General features: G+C 33.6%; 1 protein-coding gene and 1 long non-coding RNA gene across 2 annotated transcripts; one reads left to right on the top strand and one right to left on the bottom strand.

Moving 5' to 3' along the window:
- Positions 1–662: 662 nt before the first annotated feature.
- On the bottom strand, positions 663–1,176 carry LOC141527425 (uncharacterized). Its single transcript, XM_074242906.1, has 2 exons — positions 1,035–1,176; positions 663–935 (listed from the first exon to the last, which is right to left on the bottom strand). The coding sequence occupies exons 1-2, from the start codon at positions 1,107–1,109 to the stop codon at positions 663–665; spliced, it is 348 nt and encodes a 115-aa protein (XP_074099007.1). The 5' UTR covers positions 1,110–1,176.
- Positions 1,177–5,983: 4,807 nt separating this feature from the next.
- LOC141527371 (uncharacterized) lies at positions 5,984–6,770 on the top strand. Its single transcript, XR_012479187.1, has 3 exons — positions 5,984–6,108; positions 6,183–6,391; positions 6,467–6,770. It is a non-coding gene; the product is annotated as an uncharacterized LOC141527371 (long non-coding RNA).
- The last annotated feature ends 10,887 nt before the right edge of the window (positions 6,771–17,657 follow it).

Raw genomic sequence — 17,657 nt, 5'->3', positions numbered from 1 at the left:
TAATAATCAAAAATAAAATAGGAAAAGAGAACTAGAAGAGGCATCTAGCGTTAAACGTAACGAGCTATTAAGTCCAGCGGAGTAGCTTATCGACGCCCGCTTCATCGCAACCGCCTCTCGGCAAGCCACGTCCACAACCGCGTTACCGCATGGGTATACATATAATACACGTATACACATATAATTACGAATACACTTCTCTCTCTCTCTCACACTCTTCTAAAATAAACCTTTAAGAAATTTTCCTCACTACCTAAACCTAAATTATCTAACTAAATTACTATAGTTAACTATTTTATTAATCAATTATTAAAATACCGTTAAACTCTACTTACCTTTTTTTTCTAAATAGGATTAATTTTGAAAAAAAAAAAAAAGGAGAAAGTACAGGAAACAAAAATGAGAAAACAATACGAAATAAAAAGAAATAATTTTTATTTTTCAAAAAGAAAAAAAAAGAATTTTTATATTTCTTTTATATAAGTTTTCACATAAAAATAAAAGAGAAGGCGTCCAGCTCTCGGCGGAAGCGATGTCACCCGACACGTCAGGCAAGCAAAAAAAAAAAAAAAAAAAAAAAAAAAAAAAAAAAAGAAGGAGAAAACAATTAAATCCTAAAGTTTTTTCTAAATAATAACTATGAAGCATCACGCAATATACCTCTATCCCATGGCGACCAAACCATTAAAGACCGCCTCGAGCAAGGCGATCCTTAACCGATCGATGTCCTCGTGGTTGGGGGCAAGCACTTCTTCAAAGTCCTGAACCTCAGCTACCATCGCTAGGTCCTGGAACGCGAAGAAGACAACTGCATCCACGACCTCGGGAGGCAGAGAGCCAAACAGGGTCACCAGGCATGAAGCCGAAAATAAGGCCTCTCTCGGATGGATAGGACGAGCCAACCCCGCTAAGAGACGAATCGCCCTTCTCAAATCCTGAAAAAAAAAATTTCTTTATAAAAAAAATATTAAATAATTTTTTATTTTTCTATATACAAATTTTTGTTATCAATTTTAAAATAATGCTTTACTTACCCTCTCCCCATACATCATTAGGACCATCTGGTACCAGGTACCATAGCCTTCAAAATTCACCTCACAAGTATACATATCTTTATTTTTTTTTGAGGAGAATATCCTTACAACAGCCCACGGTTTGAAGTACACTAACACTCAACCCGACTACGCGAACTCGAGAAGCAAAAAAAAAAAAAAAAAAAAAAAAAAAAAAATATATCATTTGTCAGCAAAATATGTACAATGCAATGCATTGCAAAATTAAAATATGAATTAAACTTAATTACAAGCACTAGATGACTCCTACTGTTACTCTGTTCATTATATCAAATTATATTAAGTTAAATCAAAATTTGTAAGTGGCTCTCGCTTATGGGGAAGGTGGCCATAGGAAAACCGAAAAACTATACTAGCTTCTCGCTTTTCCGGGGGAATGTTATGTCCACCCCAAAATTTTTCTTTAAATTTAAATCACCCGCGCAGATGGAAGACTTCACCATGCGCGAAAGCCACAATAAAATATAAGCTACGCGACTGCTGGTTGACTAGCGGGGACATCTGCAATCTCAGCACCGCGAGTATTTAAAAAAGGCGATCAATAGCTGACGCCTGGTCTTTGATCAAGTAATTCGACTTCCGCGTTTAGTTGACGGACCCGTGCCTTGTAAAAGTCACTCATCTTAATTTGCTCTGTACTTAGGACGAGTTCAGACTTGGTTCAACTGGCAGGCCACGTATTGGTCTTTGAGCAATTAATTCGACTTCCGCGTTTAATTGACGGACCCGTGCCTTGTAAAAGTCACTCATCTTAATTTGCGCTGCACTTAAGACGAGTTCAGATTCGGTTCAACCAGCAGGCCACGTATTAGCTATTAGTTCTAAATATCTAGAGAACCGGAATCTCAGAATTCTAATTTGCTCTGCACTTAGGCGAGAATCCGGGCAGTAAGTTTAATTAAAATACTACTAAAAAGCTAAATTTGCGCACTTTATCCTACGGGGGACTGGAGGACGTTAGCTCAATTAAATTACTAAAATTCATTAAGTTAAATTCTTTAAAATTCAAATTGTGAAAGTGTAAGTTTTAATGTTTATAAAAATAAATCTCAATTAAAGTGAAATCAGTTTCCAACAAGTCATTCCATAAAATAAGAAGCCCGTAATATAAGCAGCCCAAATCCACCCTACTCCATCCGCTGCGAGAACCAACCACAGGGCCCAAGTCAGGAAAAGGCGCTAACAGCAGCCCCAGAATCACGGATACAGTAACAACGAAAATTCCTGCAGAGAGTAAGTACATCTGCTAACATAAAAATCCGTCAGTCTCAAATGAAGGCGTGGTAAGTTCGTATCTCAAAAACGTCCCACATAAATAATTACAACAACGGAATTAAAACCTCCGTTGCGTATTCTTTAAACTGTTAGTCCAAACCTCCACCGTTTACGCTACCGCTCTAATAACGCCCTTGGACATAACACAGGCCTACACATAGTCATGATAGCAATTTACACTTCTCCGAATCCAAAATTGGACGAGGTAGAGCATTTTATTCATCGCACTTTATTGGAGTACACTGAAGATGGGTCGAAAATACTTGGTACAAATGGTAATAAATTTCCACTTATCTTGGCTGGCGATTTCAACATCAAGTTCGCTGATAAAAAATCAGAACGGTTGACAACTTTTCTTTCGGAACAATTGAATTTGAAAATGAATAATGATCCACAAGAATCCACAACAAAATATGGGACCACCATTGACGCGGTATTTTCCAGATATTTAGAGGATATCAAGTCTCAAACTTATGTTTCTTATTTCAGTTACCATAAGCCTATAGTTTCAATGATAAAAATTCCAGAATAACCTACATGCATTGTAAGATAATAAAAATATTTTGAACAATATTAACTTCTCATTTATTCAATAAAAGAAAAAAATTTGTTTTCTTATCGGTCACCACGCTCAAAAAGTGTAACTTAAATTAATATCAAAGAAAAAAAAAATAGCTTAATACTGCATAATTAAAATAAACAAATAATTATAATTGCATAAGTTGATAAAAAAAGCTATACAATAGCTTTACCGTGGCAGTCCCCGAGTGCCACACGTGTTTTTTTTTCTTGAAGTTAAATTTAGGATTAATTTTATCTTTATTTTAACAAATATATAATTCGCAAATTAAAATAATTATAAAACCGGAATCGACATGAGTAAAACCCAGTAACTGAAAATAGTTTGAATTTTATTTCTTTCAATAGGAATTAAAATTCCTCAATACAACAGTTACGAGAGTATTCAAAATCAATCATTATGATATACGAAACTCGGTATTTGAAAATAAGTTAGTATATTATTTCTTTTTTAAAAGGATTATATTACTTATCGATTTCAGTTAGTTTGGGTAACTAAAATAAAATAAAATTATTAAAAACAAAACCCGGTAGCTGGTGGTAGTTGAATAATTTCTCTCAAGAATATTATTTCTTTCTAAAGAGATTAAAATTCCTCCAGACAACAGTTACCAAGAGTATCGAAAATAATTATCATAATACTGACGGAACTGATAACTAGATGCATTTGTAATAGATTACAGTTCAAAATATATTACAATAGAAATTCTTAGATAGACAAAGTCTTATCTTTTACGTAAAATTTATTTTTCTTTTCAACTAGTTACAATACGAATTTTAGATTAGTGATTTGAAAGTAATTATCGTTTTTAATACGTAGTAAAACTAATTCTCCTTCATCTTCGAGGAATTTACTTTTGAACTTTTTTTTTTGAAATTTACTTTTCAAAAAAAATTTTTTTTTAGAAGACTAATTTTCAAAAATTTTGTTTTTCAAAATTTTTTAGAAATGTAATTTAAATAAATTCTTTTATTTTTTTTTCATAAAGAAAATTAAATTTTTTTTCTTTCTCAAAAAGTGTACTTTTGTAATTTAATTCTCGGAATTATCACTCTGTAATATTATTTTCCTTTTTCCAAAATTTTCCAGAAATTTGAAAAAAAAAAAAATTCTTAATTTTTTTTCTTGCACAGAAAATGAACTTTTTTTTTCTTTGTTACGTTCTGGATTTTTCGAACTTCAAAATTTATTTCCAGGCCAGCCGCGTTAGCTAATCGATAGATCTCCGGTGGGCCGCACAGATAATGTCTCGTACCATGATTTTATTTATAACTTAATTATTAATTTTTACTGATAGGAACAGGGCGGAACAGCTAATAAGCGCTCGCCCCTATTAGAAGTAATTAGTCAAGATTAACATTGTATTATAGAAATTTAATCGTAAGAAAAAGGTTAGATAGAAGCCGGTGGACAAGGTCTAAGCTCGAAGAGCGCTCCCGGTCGATTGACTTAGTTAATTATTTAATCATACAAATAATCAGTGGCAGCCATTGTTGGGCTCAAGTTACATCTCGGGAACGTCGTCAAGGCCCGGATCCCATGCTGACGTGGGTACATTAACGTTTCGCAGGCCGCGACGACTTCTTATCGTCTAAAATTTCCGTTGCCGCGTTGCTAATTCAACAACGAAGCAACGAATCTCCTTTGGAATGTAATTCTAAGAAAATGATTTATTAATTTTAAAATAAATTCGATTTAAAATTCACATTTTTTTTCCCAGAACGTCACACATTCATTAAAAATTTTTCTTTTGTAATTTAGTTTTTGGAATTGTCGACTCGACAAAATGATTTTTTTTTTATTATTGAGATTCTTAAAATGGTTCATTTTTAATAAGAAAAATTTTTTTTCTCTTTCATTTTTTTTCGAAATTGAGTTAAAAAAAATTTTTTTTCTTTTTAGGAAATTGTTTTCAAAGTTTGAAAATCTTATTTTCAACGTAAAATTTAGATAATTTTTGTTTTTGTTTTTTTTGGATTCTAAGATTTATTTCAAATTTTATTGTTTTTTATCGAACATATTTTTAAATCAAAATATTTTCTAAATTTTAAAATTGAATTGCACATATTGCGGATTAAAATTTATTGTCGCGTTTCATCTGTAATATTTTCGAACTAGACAATAAATTTAATAAACTATAATACAATGTTACGTCTCGGTGAACCGAGAACCGGGTCTCAAGGACTCGAAGTAGAGCGACAAGCTGAGTCTCGACGAGTTTCTTTAGGAAGAGGATGAGGTAGAATCACTATGTACTTTATATGACCCAGGACATTTTGTTGGTCAAAGATCCAAGGGTGAGCAACTCGAAATATACCCGGGTCAGGCAATTCTTTTGCACCTATGGGTGAGCGGACTCAATTAAACCCTGGGTCAATTATACAACATCAAAAAAACAGTCCGTGGTAACTCGTAAGTTTCCCACGTGCTCACCAAGAGAAACTAAAGGATTGGGAAACGAAATTTACATCATTGAGAGACATTCAAATACCAATCTGAGTTCATCCCCGAAAAGAGATGAGGGGTTATACTAATCTTTTCTCGTGGGCCGGATGCGGTGAATGATAATAAATTTTTAAATTATGTTGTTAATGAATGAAAAGAAAATAAAAATTAAGATAACTATCGCACAGCAATTTATTGAACCACTATGTACAGAGGAGGTAATAAAAGTGCGTATTCTATTATAGAACCGATCACTGGGTCTTTCAATTGAAATATTGGAATCGTGTATATTTTTACTAGACAAAATTCTACCTCATTGAACTTGTCGACTTCAAATTGTTTAATATCAATTTGTTATAAACAAATCAATTGTTCGTCATTTGTTCTTTAATGTTCGTTAAAAATTATTATTTGTTCGATTATTGTTTATTTATAAAAAATTAAATAAATTTTTGTTGTAAGCTAACGCTTTGTATTTCCAATTTTAATATTTATAACTTTAATTGATAGATTATTTTTTTTTATGAATTGTTCGATCAATTTAATTCTTTGTTCGATCGTTTTTATATTTTTAATTAATTTTTTAGATTAATTTTTTTATTTTGTGGCGCATGCGTAAACTCACACGAATGTAAATGTACATCCTATACCTATTGGACAGAACAAAATTGGAGTACATTTCCAGCTGATGATTTGAGCACCTTTCAAATAAAAGAAACTCCAATCACTTATATGGTAAGTGCATCTTTAATAATTAATAAAATTAAAATACACTTGTTATGACATTAAATAAATTTAATTTTTTTCAGCGGTTATCTTTGTTATGAAAAGATGAATATTTTCAATTCGGTGAACTTATATTACCTGCTATGATTGCTCCATCACCATTAAATTATTCTTACATAGCACCAGATATACTTTTACCTAGAGCTAGATGGATCGATGCTCATCGTGGGAGGTTGATCATCCTCATATAACCTGTTTCAAGTGTACATCTTCAAAATAAATGTATTGATAGGTACTCTTATTTCAAATCTCTCGTAAAAACTAAAAATATTGATTCTACACAAAATAATTTCAAATTTTTTTTCAGATTTTCATCTACCTGAGGTTATTGAAAAACTTAACAAGTACCTCCAAGAATCGGAGAAACACGAATAGAAACAGAATCAAGATAATCTTGACTAAAATTATCTGGTGCAGCTGTGAACTCATATCTTAAATGCTAATGGAGATATCATTATCTACTCTTGTTGGTCGTAAACATGGACCCAACAGAAAAACAAGATATTCTTGATGTTTATCATATACTACTTCTAACATAAGAAACTGCATATAATTATAAAAAACTATGTTATATTTATGAGTAAATATAATTCAATTATATAGAAATTATACTTTTAATATTTTAATATTATTCTTTTTTTGTTTCGCAAACTTCATGAAGCTTATTCAAGAATAGATGAACTATCCGGTTAACGAGTAATTAAACCTTATATCAAAGTTAGTTTTTACGGAAGAAAATTGAGTGATATCGATGGTAAGGAATTTATTTTTCAAGTAAATATTCTAACGAAACTTTCTGAAGTAGACTTAAAAAATTCTTACATCAGACAATTTAGTATTGATAATGTCATTATAATAAAAGATTCTAGTCCATTTGTTAACAAACTGAATCTTGATAAAGCATAAGTTCAAATTACGTATAGAGAACCGTATTTTGAAGAATATGAGGTGAGACGCAGGCTAACAGTTTTTCATAGAAACTTAAATATGAGTTATTTATTTTATTTTTGTACTTAAAAATTATTTCTTATTAAGTCAAAGTAATTTTTTTTATTTCAATAGGCCGAATTATTTCTGCAACACCCTTTACTATAAGTTAAAAAGCATAAGGTAAACTGAAGGAACAATGTAAAAGATAAACAATATGAACACAATATACATATACTAGCTGTTACCCGCCCGCTTCGCTGGGCAATTATAGAATTGTATTTTTCGATCTAAACTTAAAATTTGATTAGAGTATTGTTTTGACTTTCACAAATTCCAAATTTCATCGAATAAGCATATACCTTTTATCTATGAAATTATTCCAGCTAATATTCATTCTAACTTTCAATGTGCAATCACTATAATGTTTGCGTGGCCTTTTTTTCAAAAATGAATAACACGGGTCAACATGAAATTTGACTTTGATTGCAAAGCATTAAATTTCGGTAGTTTAGGTCGTAATAAGACGGAAAAAAAATATATGGCATGAAAAACTTTGCTTTTGTGCTTAGAAGACTGATTGAACGAAATTTTTAAAAATCTCGTATTTTAATTTTTGATTGAAAATAAAACTATTGAAATAAAAATGTTTATTATTTTTATTAAGTTTTACTATCAAATTAGCTTACAGAAAAGTGGAAAATAACTTAAAAGTGCACACTTTTACTTTTTCTTTTATGTTCATAGCTACTTTCTCTCAATAAACCCCAAATATAGTCGCCCGTCATGTTTTCATTGTATTGGCCTTGATAGCGTTGTTCAAAATTCACGATGGCCTGATGGAAACGTTCTCCTTGCTCTTCGGAATAGGCTCCCATATTGTTTTTAAATTTATCCAAATGAGCATGCAGCATATGTACTTTTAATAACATCCTGCAGCCCATGGCCTTAAAATTTGTAAGCATATCCTCAACCAACTTTTCGTAGTTTTCAGCTTTATTATTTCCTAAAAATCCAGAAACTACTGCTTTAAAACTGTTCCAACTTGCTTTTTGAGTACGATTCAGCAACGTTAGACATTTTTCATCAGCGAAAATCTGTCTTATTTGCGGACCAACAAAAACCGCAGCTTTAACCTTTGCTTCCGATAACTTCGGAAAAAATTTTTTTAAGTATCCAAAAGCTTCTGAAGTTTCATCCAGTTTTTTAACAAATTGTTTCATCAACCCTAACTTAATGTGCAAAGGCGGCATTAACACCTTTTCCGCTTCAACAATCGGCTCAAATTTGACGTTCTGTTTGTAACCAGGGGGTTTTAGCCCAGGTTCAGTTAGCTACCCCTTTCCTCTTTAGAAAGGGCGCCACTGGGGTTTTAGACTCGGTGTCCCAGAAACCGGGGAAACATGAGAGGAAAAGACAGGGTCGTGAGAAGTCCGAGAAAGGCTGTAAATAAAACTGAGAAAAATTATTTATAAAAATTAAACTGATTTATTCAACCAACTCTACAAACTTAACAATTTCCTTAATACTAACTTAATTGTGAGAACCTCTCACCTACGTTGGCCCTTGCCAATTATTCCTACAACTTAAACTAACTTAATCGTGAGAACCTCTCACCTACGCTGGCCCTTGCCAATTTTTCTTACAACTAAATAACCAATTTATTCAACCTCGTCACTCCGACGGAATACCTTAAAATCTAATATTTCCCCTCGTCAACCTGATGGCATATCAAAATTCTCAATTTTCACGTCAACCTGATGGATTCCTTATTCCATCATTTTTCCTTACTTATCTATTACATCGTCCACCGGACGCTAACTCAATCTCTCTAACTTTTATTACTTCTAAATTCTCCGAATTTTAATTCCAAATAACAATCAAATATTTCCTACAATTCTTAATACAAAATTTTCAAATTCACAAAATTTATCACTTGTCGATTTTCCTAATTGATTCATTTCAATACAATCCTAATCACAGAATCTACAGAATTACTTTTCCAAATTTCTCAACCAAAATTCTTCAACTAAATTTCACCAAATTTCACTAAATATCTTCTGACAATTTTTTCTTTAATAATTTCCTAATTCCCAAATTTCCTCAAACTCAATAATTAAAATTGCTTCATTAAATTTAGCCAAAGGGCCTAAATTTATCCTTCCACAATTGCCAAAAATTTAACACATGACTATAAATGACCTTTATCCTAAACTACGTACTTATTCAAATTTATTATCAAATTTTCTGAACTAATTTTTAAATAATTTTTTGATAATTATAAACAAAAGACCGAATTGAATTTATTTAATTTCTCATTTGCAGTTACTTAATAAATGTTTTTAGTTCTATTGTCTTAATTACTAAATTACCTTGACGAACTTACCTCGATTGGAATTTGCTAATTATGTAAAGACTACTCGAGACGCTTATTTTATTCTCAATAAAAACTTAGATTGGTTAATTCGGCCTAATGACGATTAGAATGGCCTGAATAACCAATTTACCTGAAGTTCCAATTTTATCTGTCAACGATGGAGTTGTTCCAGAGTAAGTAAAATTTTGCGAACAGCAACTTCCTTCAGCTTCTCGAGTCCGTAAATTCCTTTCCTCGTCTCCTTGATCTCAATTTTCTCTCGTACAAATTATCTCTGTAAAAGCCGATAAATAAATAACGGATCAAATACAAATTCGTCAGCCTAACGGCCTAACGGAATGAAATTTTAATAAAGAATTAGAATATAACGGCTCGCTTCGTTCCTCTTTCGTGAAGCCTCGAGCAAATTTCTACTTACGTTTATTTTGATGGTAAGTCACTGAGCACTGTACAACCACAAGTCTCGTCCGCCAAAAGGTCCTGTTTTCGTTTTCGCCGGCTCTTTTATAACCTCTCTCTCAGGTTCTCGAATTTTTCCATTATCTCGTTCCCGTTTAGATTTTCTGGGGGACAGCGGTGGGGACTTAGCGACCCGTACGACCCGGTGACGAGTCTTACAACTAGCTACTCACGCTCAGAAGGTACGGAGTAGTCCCTACTCACCGCGACAAGATAACAGTGACACAAGCCCCGCGCCGGAATTAAAATTCCCTGTCACATGTTTTCCGACACACAATTCTGTTCTTACAGGCCATGACCGTTGAATATAGTGTTTAGAATCCGCTCTGCTATCCCACAAGCACAAATAACACGGATACTTTGTATATCCACCCTGTAGCCCCATTAAAAATCCCACCATTTTAAAATCTTCAATTAGCTCCCAGTTATACTCATGATACTTTACAGATTCAAGCAAAATTTTGACACTTTCATCATTTTCTTTAAGATATACTGAGTGAGCAATTGGAAGAGACGGAAATTTATTTCCGTTGTGCAATAGAACTGCTTTTAAACTTTTTGTAGAGCTGTCAATGAATAAACGCCATTCGCTAGGGACACAGGGTATGCCAATTGCTTCAAACATACCTTTAATGTCATTACAAAAACAAAGTCCATCTTCCTTCGTGAAAAACGTTGCAAACATTTCATGCCTAGTCCGCTGATCCGTGATCTTAACATCATCGAGCAAATTCCACTGTTTTAACCGAGAGCCTAGAAGCTCTGCTTTTTTTTTTTTGGCAAATTTAAATCTCTAATTAGATCGTTAAAATCTTCTGAAGTAATGAGATAGTATTTTGGTTGTTCAGGTGTAGGGCAAAAACTCCTTATCGGAATTACTTTTATAAGAACTAAAAGATGAGCTACTTTTCTGCGATAATTTTTTCGGTGGCTTAGGTACTGGTCGTGTTAGGTCGTGAGCAATTGGAGCAGAAGAAGATTCGAGGTCAGGATATTCAATAGGTTTTGCATTTTTACCTCTACGTCTTTTACTCGGATTCACCATACAAAAGTAGCAGTCAGTAATATGTTCTTTTGGTTCTCGCCAAATCCTTGGTATTGCAAATTTCATAGACCTTTTCTCACCTCGATACCAACCTAAAAATATAAAAATATAAATTAATATGTGTATTATTTTGGATTCATCGCTTAATTAAATAAAAATTGCTTACCTTCCAAACACCTTTTACAATAACTACAAGCAACATGTGGAGCCCATGGCTTATCTTGAGTCCGTACAGGACAGTCAAAATATGCTTCATAGGCTTCACAGAGAACGTGAGATGTCTTTAGTTCATATTTCACGTCTCGAACTTTAATAAATTGACCACATATAAAACAAAATGCATCAGCATCGTATTTGCACTTTCGTGACGACATTTTAAGTTATTCTGGGCTTGTAAATAACATCTGATGGTTGTTTATCACTCGGGTGCCATCTAGCGGCACAGTGTAAACGTTAATACCCCACTCTCACCGCGCGGTCTTTTTAAAAATATTAAAATCAATTAAAATTTATGAAATAATTGAAAAATGAGTATTATTATTATAACTATCACAAAAGCAAACTTTATACCGAAAAAAGATATTTTCTTTTCGTTTTTGTGCATAACTAACTGGAAAATAATAGTATAAACTTTAGGACAAAGAACGAAAATTTTTTTTGTAGAGTCGTGTAATAATTGACACAAAGAAAAAAATTTGAAATGAGAATTTGGAGTCTATAGGAGCTATAGCTTAGAAACTAAAAATTTTTGATGTTAGCACCCACCTTCGCAAACCCCTGTGAGATGAGCTATCGTAAAATTTTCCCATGGACTTCTACATCTCTCACAGAAGATTCCTACCAAATTTGGAGTCGATAGGAGCTATAGTTTAAAAACGGGAATTTTTTATTATTAACGCTCCTACAATCCTCTTTGGGGTAGAATATCGTAAAATTCGTTCATAAATTATTTTTTCATCATTTATTATAGAAAATTCCTACAAAATTTGGAGTCTGTAGGAGTTATAGCTTGGAAATTAAGAATTTTGATTGTTAATACCCACCCCCGCAACCCTCTGTGAGGTGAGATATCGTGAAATTTGTTTATAGATTATTTCTACATCTCTTACAAAAGATTCCTACCAAAATTGGAGTTGATAGGAGCTACAGTTTAAAAATTGGAGTTTTGCATTGTTAACGCCGCCGCGAACCCCTTTGGGGGTGGAATATTTTAAAATCTGTTCTTAGCTGACCTCTACAGGGCAAACGTATAATTCCTACCAAATTTCAAGTTTCTAGGTCCGATGGTTCCCGAGATATCGTGATGAGTCAATCTATCTATAGAACAGCTCCTATATATATCACACACAATTTACCATTTTATTTTTAATCATTTAAATCAGTATAATCATTTAACAATATCAACATTAATATTTATGTTATATTTATCTGTTTTATGATATAATGGAGTTTATCCTTCATGTTCATTTCAATACATATTAGCTATTTCAGTTATTAATGATTAAGCTATTCTTTCTTAAAAAAAGTATGATTATAAATTCCTACTGTCCTAACAATCAATCGATGAAAATCCATGTATTTGCCTAACATTGTGTAGAATAATACTGTTGAATAATACTTGTATAGAATATTAATATTTAGTAACTTTCTACTTTTATTCTAATCATTCCTCTGAATTTAGTTTACAACCGAATTTATTATTACAATTTATTCATGTTAACAGTTGTTTTAGCAACGGTAACCATTGCAACTGTGACCATGGCAACAGTAACCATGGCAACGGTATCCATGGCAACGGTATCCATGGTAACGGTATCCAGGACAACGATAACCATGGCAACGGTAGCCATGGCAACGGTATCCATGGCAACGGTAGCCATGGCAACGGTATCCATGGCAACGGTATCCATGGTAACGGTATCCAGGACAACGATAACCATGGCAACGGTATCCATATCAACGGTAACCATGGCAACGGTTGATTAGCGTGGGTGGTTGGGCTGGGGGGGGGGTGAGTTCTATAATTGATGGGTGGCACTTGATGGGTTTCTTAGATTGGGGAATCAAAATGACATTTTCCAAAAAAAAAAAAAAAAAAGAGAGAGATATAGGGAACGGGGAAGAAGTCACGGGAGGGGAGGGGAAGAATGAGAGGGAGGGGAGGGAGTAGCATACGTGATGGTGGACGAAAAATTCATTATAGCTAGGAATTGCGTAAAATCCGTTCTTAGTGAGCGTCTACATCACGAATGGAGTAAGTATGCTAAATTTCAAGTCAATCGGGCGAATAGTTTCGGAGATCTGGTGATGAGTGAGTGAGTGGTATTTCGCTTATATATAAATAGATTAACACCTCCGCAATCCCGCCTGTGGGTCGAATTTCGAAAAATCCGTTCTTAGCCGACCTCTACTCTGGGAAACGAATATGCATACCAAATTTCAAGTTTATAGGAGCAATATTTGAAAAATTTAATATTTTTAGGTTAACACCCCCACAACCCCCCTTGTAGGTCGAATTTCGAAAAATCCGTTCTTAGCTGACCTGGACTCGGGGAAAGGGATATGCATACTAAATTTCAAGTCTCTAGGTCTTATAGTTTCAGAGATCTCGTGTTATGTCAATGTATATTTAATTTTTTTAAGTTAACACCCCCGCAACCCACCTTGTGGGTCGAATTTCGTAAAATCCGTTCTTAGCTGACCTAAACTTCGGGAAAGGAATATACATACCAAATTTCAAGTCTCTAGGTCTTATAGTTTCAGAGATCTCGTGTTATGTCCGTGGATAGACGCAACTCTCCTATATATATATATATATATATATATATATATATATATATATATATATATATATATATATATATATATATATTATGATGGGTTTTTTTTTCACGGTGCTGGCGTCGACAGCGCCGGGGAGTTCCACCTAAATGTTGGCTTACCTGGTTCGTAGCTTGTTGGGCGCCAGGAACTTTACGTTCCGCGGTTCGAATTCAGCAATTGATCGTCGTCGGACGGCAGGTCAACGTCGAAGAGATCCTAAATTTTGTAGAGCGAGTGTAGAAATCGATGCAGAATATTTTTGCCACCAGAGAATAGAAAAATAGAGACAGCTCAAAGAAACAAGTAATGCGCAGGGACTATTCAATTAAAAAAAAGAATCTGAATATGATCGAAATTACCAATAATGAGTTATTCTTGATTCGTTTAACAAACAAAATTTCGAATTAAGGAAATTAATTGCATTCGCTTTATTATCGCCAACAACAAATAAAAAAACTAACAACAAAAAAAAAAGCAAAAAAAATAATCGTATCGTAACAACAAATTTCGAATTTCTCAACAAAACAAATTAAATGTCGCCGCTTCGTATTAACCAATTCAAAGAAAATTAACAAAGAGAAAGAAAAAAAAATGTTCTAGTTCGCGTTTATTTTCCTAACAACAAAAATTTCGACTTCATCAATATAATTAATTATCGTCACTTTCTTCGTAACAAATAAATTTGAGTTTCCAAAAAAAATATAATTGTCGTAGCCTTCCTTTCGTAATAACAAATTTTTACATTTTAAATAAACTTAACAACAAACAAAAAAATTATACGGTTCGTACTTCTTTCCCAGCAACAAATTTCGCGTTTTAAAAAAAAAAATCGAATTATCGTCACTGCTCTTCGTAACAGCCGAATTTTTTAATTTATCAATAGCATCGATTTGTCGGATATTGATTATTGGTGTCACAATCGATCGATCAATTATCCACCGCGGCGGGTAAGTGAACCGTCGGTAACTGTTGTTACCCGGCGGGCAATATACGGGACAAAGCTCGAGGTATAGTCCCTAGTTACGCTCTTAGATGGCCCTTGATTCGAGCCAATTTTATTCGGCATGCAATCTTAAACTTTGATCAAATAAATTGACACTGTACACAACATTCCTTTACACTGGATTAAAATATTTTTGGCACCGGATACCTGGCTGACGTCACCCCGAAGCCGAAATTCAACAACGCAATTGCTGAATTTCGGTAAAATTCTACCTTTTGACTTAATTACAAAATTCGTAATTATCTGATTTTTCGATACAATAAAAAAAATAATTAATTAAATGCAAATCATAACTCTCTACTTAATCGTGGACCGCGGTGAAGTCACCCAGGTGTATAATAACTGCGACCGCACTTACCCCAGTCCAATCGACTTCTCGGTGAAGGTGTGGATCCAGGCAGAAGGTCACGGCGTTGCTGACGGCGGCAGAGGTTCTCGGCGATGGCCTCCCGGAATTTCCGTTGTTGAAATGACCAAACGTGTGTCGAATTCTCGACTTTTGTCGGTTGACAATTACAATAATTCCCGAGAGAATTTCTAACTTCGACTCGATCAACTCACACAATTAACAAAATCGTCAATTCAATCAATGCACCAAGGAGCGGCTGAATTTTGTACAAAAAAATACTTAATCGTTTAATTTTATTTCGGATCGTGCCAATAAATTGACAGCGGTTCGACAGTGGCTTTTCGGGGTCCGGATCAGAATTTCACAATTAATAATTACTAATCGATTCAATTTTTCTTTTTAATCGTGATAACAAAATTAACAATGTTCAACAGTCGTTTCGGTATCTCGCCCAGAATTACTGGCTTTTCCGTTTTTCAGCAACATATGGTTTTTCGCTAGCGCAGCTACCAAGCTGCGCGTCCAATCAGCAGTCGTTGGATAAATTTCCATCGTCGATGGTTGGTCGATACTCAATTCAGTTCGGCATTCGGCGTTCAGGTGGAGCCCTGGTGTGCTCCCGGTGATTCAACGTCCTGTCATTGGTCAATTCTGATTCCATTCCGGTTTCGGGTTTCCCTCGTTGATCGTTGTCGCTTCCAGATGTCTCCTCGGTCGTTGATTGCGAACTGAACTGCGGGTTCGCTCGGTCGCTTTTGTCATTCGCTCTCTCTATCACACACATTCTTAATTACATAGTAAATTTATTTCGAACGCATCCATCCATACTCATTTTGATAATTTGGCACGGTTCGGCTTAATTTTTTTTTTTTTTAATTACCTCGAGCTTCGCCTTCTGACCGCAAACCACGTAGGGCGACACAGGCGCGTCGAATCTCCGCATTCCGTCAGCTTCGCCAACATTCTAGACTAATTACTACTTAAAAAAAATAATCTCGAATATGAAATTTTAGTGGGAAAATTTTCCCACGTCACAACATATATATATATATATATATATATATATATATATATATATATATATATATATATATATATATATATATATACATTTCATTATAATATTTTTTTCCTTACCTTAGAGCTTCGGCACCACTAAACCATAGCAGAATTTTCTGTTTTTTATTATTTTGTTTTTTATCTCTCAATTTAATCAATTTTATTGTGAAAAATGAGATTATGAGGCGTGCACTATTGGATTTTCCAAAATTTTGTTATCTACATTACAAAAAAATGAGCTCTCCAAAGAAAATTTTCAAATATAATTCGGTCAGCAGTAATGCGACCAAGAATACTGGTTTCGTAGGTATTAACAATAAAAAATGTTAGAACAACTTTTTCGAAAGAAAAAAAAGTTAAATAGAGACGAACTTGATGAGTAATTCGGTCAGCAGTAATGCGACTAAGAGTATATTTTTTTTATATGATTCATTTTAATATTTAGCAATAAACGTAACGGTAAAGTTTGAATTATTAACAATGATACATAATGTAATTACGCAAATACACTGTGTTTTCTTCGGTCAGCTGAAAAATTACCAAGATTGGGAAAAAAAAAACATGAATATAACATTATAATAAAGTTATAAAACCATTGAGCATTTACCTTACGTAGAACCAAGTAGTACCTACAAAAAATCTAAAATCGTTAGGAAATTTTAATCTTGGGTAATAAAATCTGTTACGTCGAAAACGCAACTAAAATTTAATTATTTTTATCCTAGCCGTTAGGCTAATAGATAAGGATCTGAAGCTTACAGGAAAAATTTCGTGAAATGAAGAATAATAAATATGAGTTAAATTTCATAGATATATTTTAAAATTCTAATACAAATTTCAATTCGGAATAAAAAGAAATACACAAAACGAAACTTATAATTTTACACTTACTCAATATCTGTGTCACCGTTTCTTGTCTGCTTCAGTAGCGTTAAGGAAAGAATTAAATCGAATCTGTTTTAAAACAACGCGTACGAAATGAAAAATTTAAATTGTAAATTGAACTGATGAAACTTGGGTCTACTCCAAACTTGACCTCATGTTGAGGTGGTAAAAACTTGAACTGAACTGTGTGACGTAAGGTCTAGTGGGAGCGAGTGAGACGGTGAGCGGGAGTGCGAAACAGCGGGAGCAAAGATGCGAGCGAGACAGCGAGGCAACAGTAGGAATACCTACTCTTCGACCGTCATGTTCGCCTGACACTAAGCCAGGCGGAACCACCGGAAAGTTATTATTTTCATCTTGTTTTTGACCGTATTATTATTTAACAAAGTATTATTATTATTTAAGACCGTTTTAGTTCAGTTAAATTATTATTATTTACGTATAACATTCTTTTGTTTATCCAGGGACTATTATTATTTTTGTTGTTTAAATGTCGGAACACCGATTTGTGTACCTCGATTTAACATGTTACTTATTCTTGTTTATATTACTTAACAATCGTTTGTTTATG

The sequence above is a fragment of the Cotesia typhae genome, unplaced genomic scaffold (genome assembly GCF_013202065.1).
Source record: "Cotesia typhae breed Kobodo isofemale line unplaced genomic scaffold, CoteBio_Ctyphae contig_4, whole genome shotgun sequence".
In the NCBI taxonomy this organism is placed as follows: domain Eukaryota; kingdom Metazoa; phylum Arthropoda; class Insecta; order Hymenoptera; family Braconidae; genus Cotesia; species Cotesia typhae.
The sequence above is the reverse complement of the archived record's forward strand: the minus strand, read 5'-3'. Positions and strand labels throughout refer to the sequence as shown.

Excerpts from the sequence above, each read along its gene's own strand:
- LOC141527425 (XM_074242906.1), bottom strand. The coding sequence starts at position 1,109 with ATGTATACTTGTGAGGTGAATTTTGAAGGCTATGGTACCTGGTACCAG. Across the intron at positions 936-1,034 it reads TAATGATGTATGGGGAGAGG|GATTTGAGAAGGGCGATTCG; the intron begins GTAAGTAAAGCA and ends TTTTTTTTTCAG.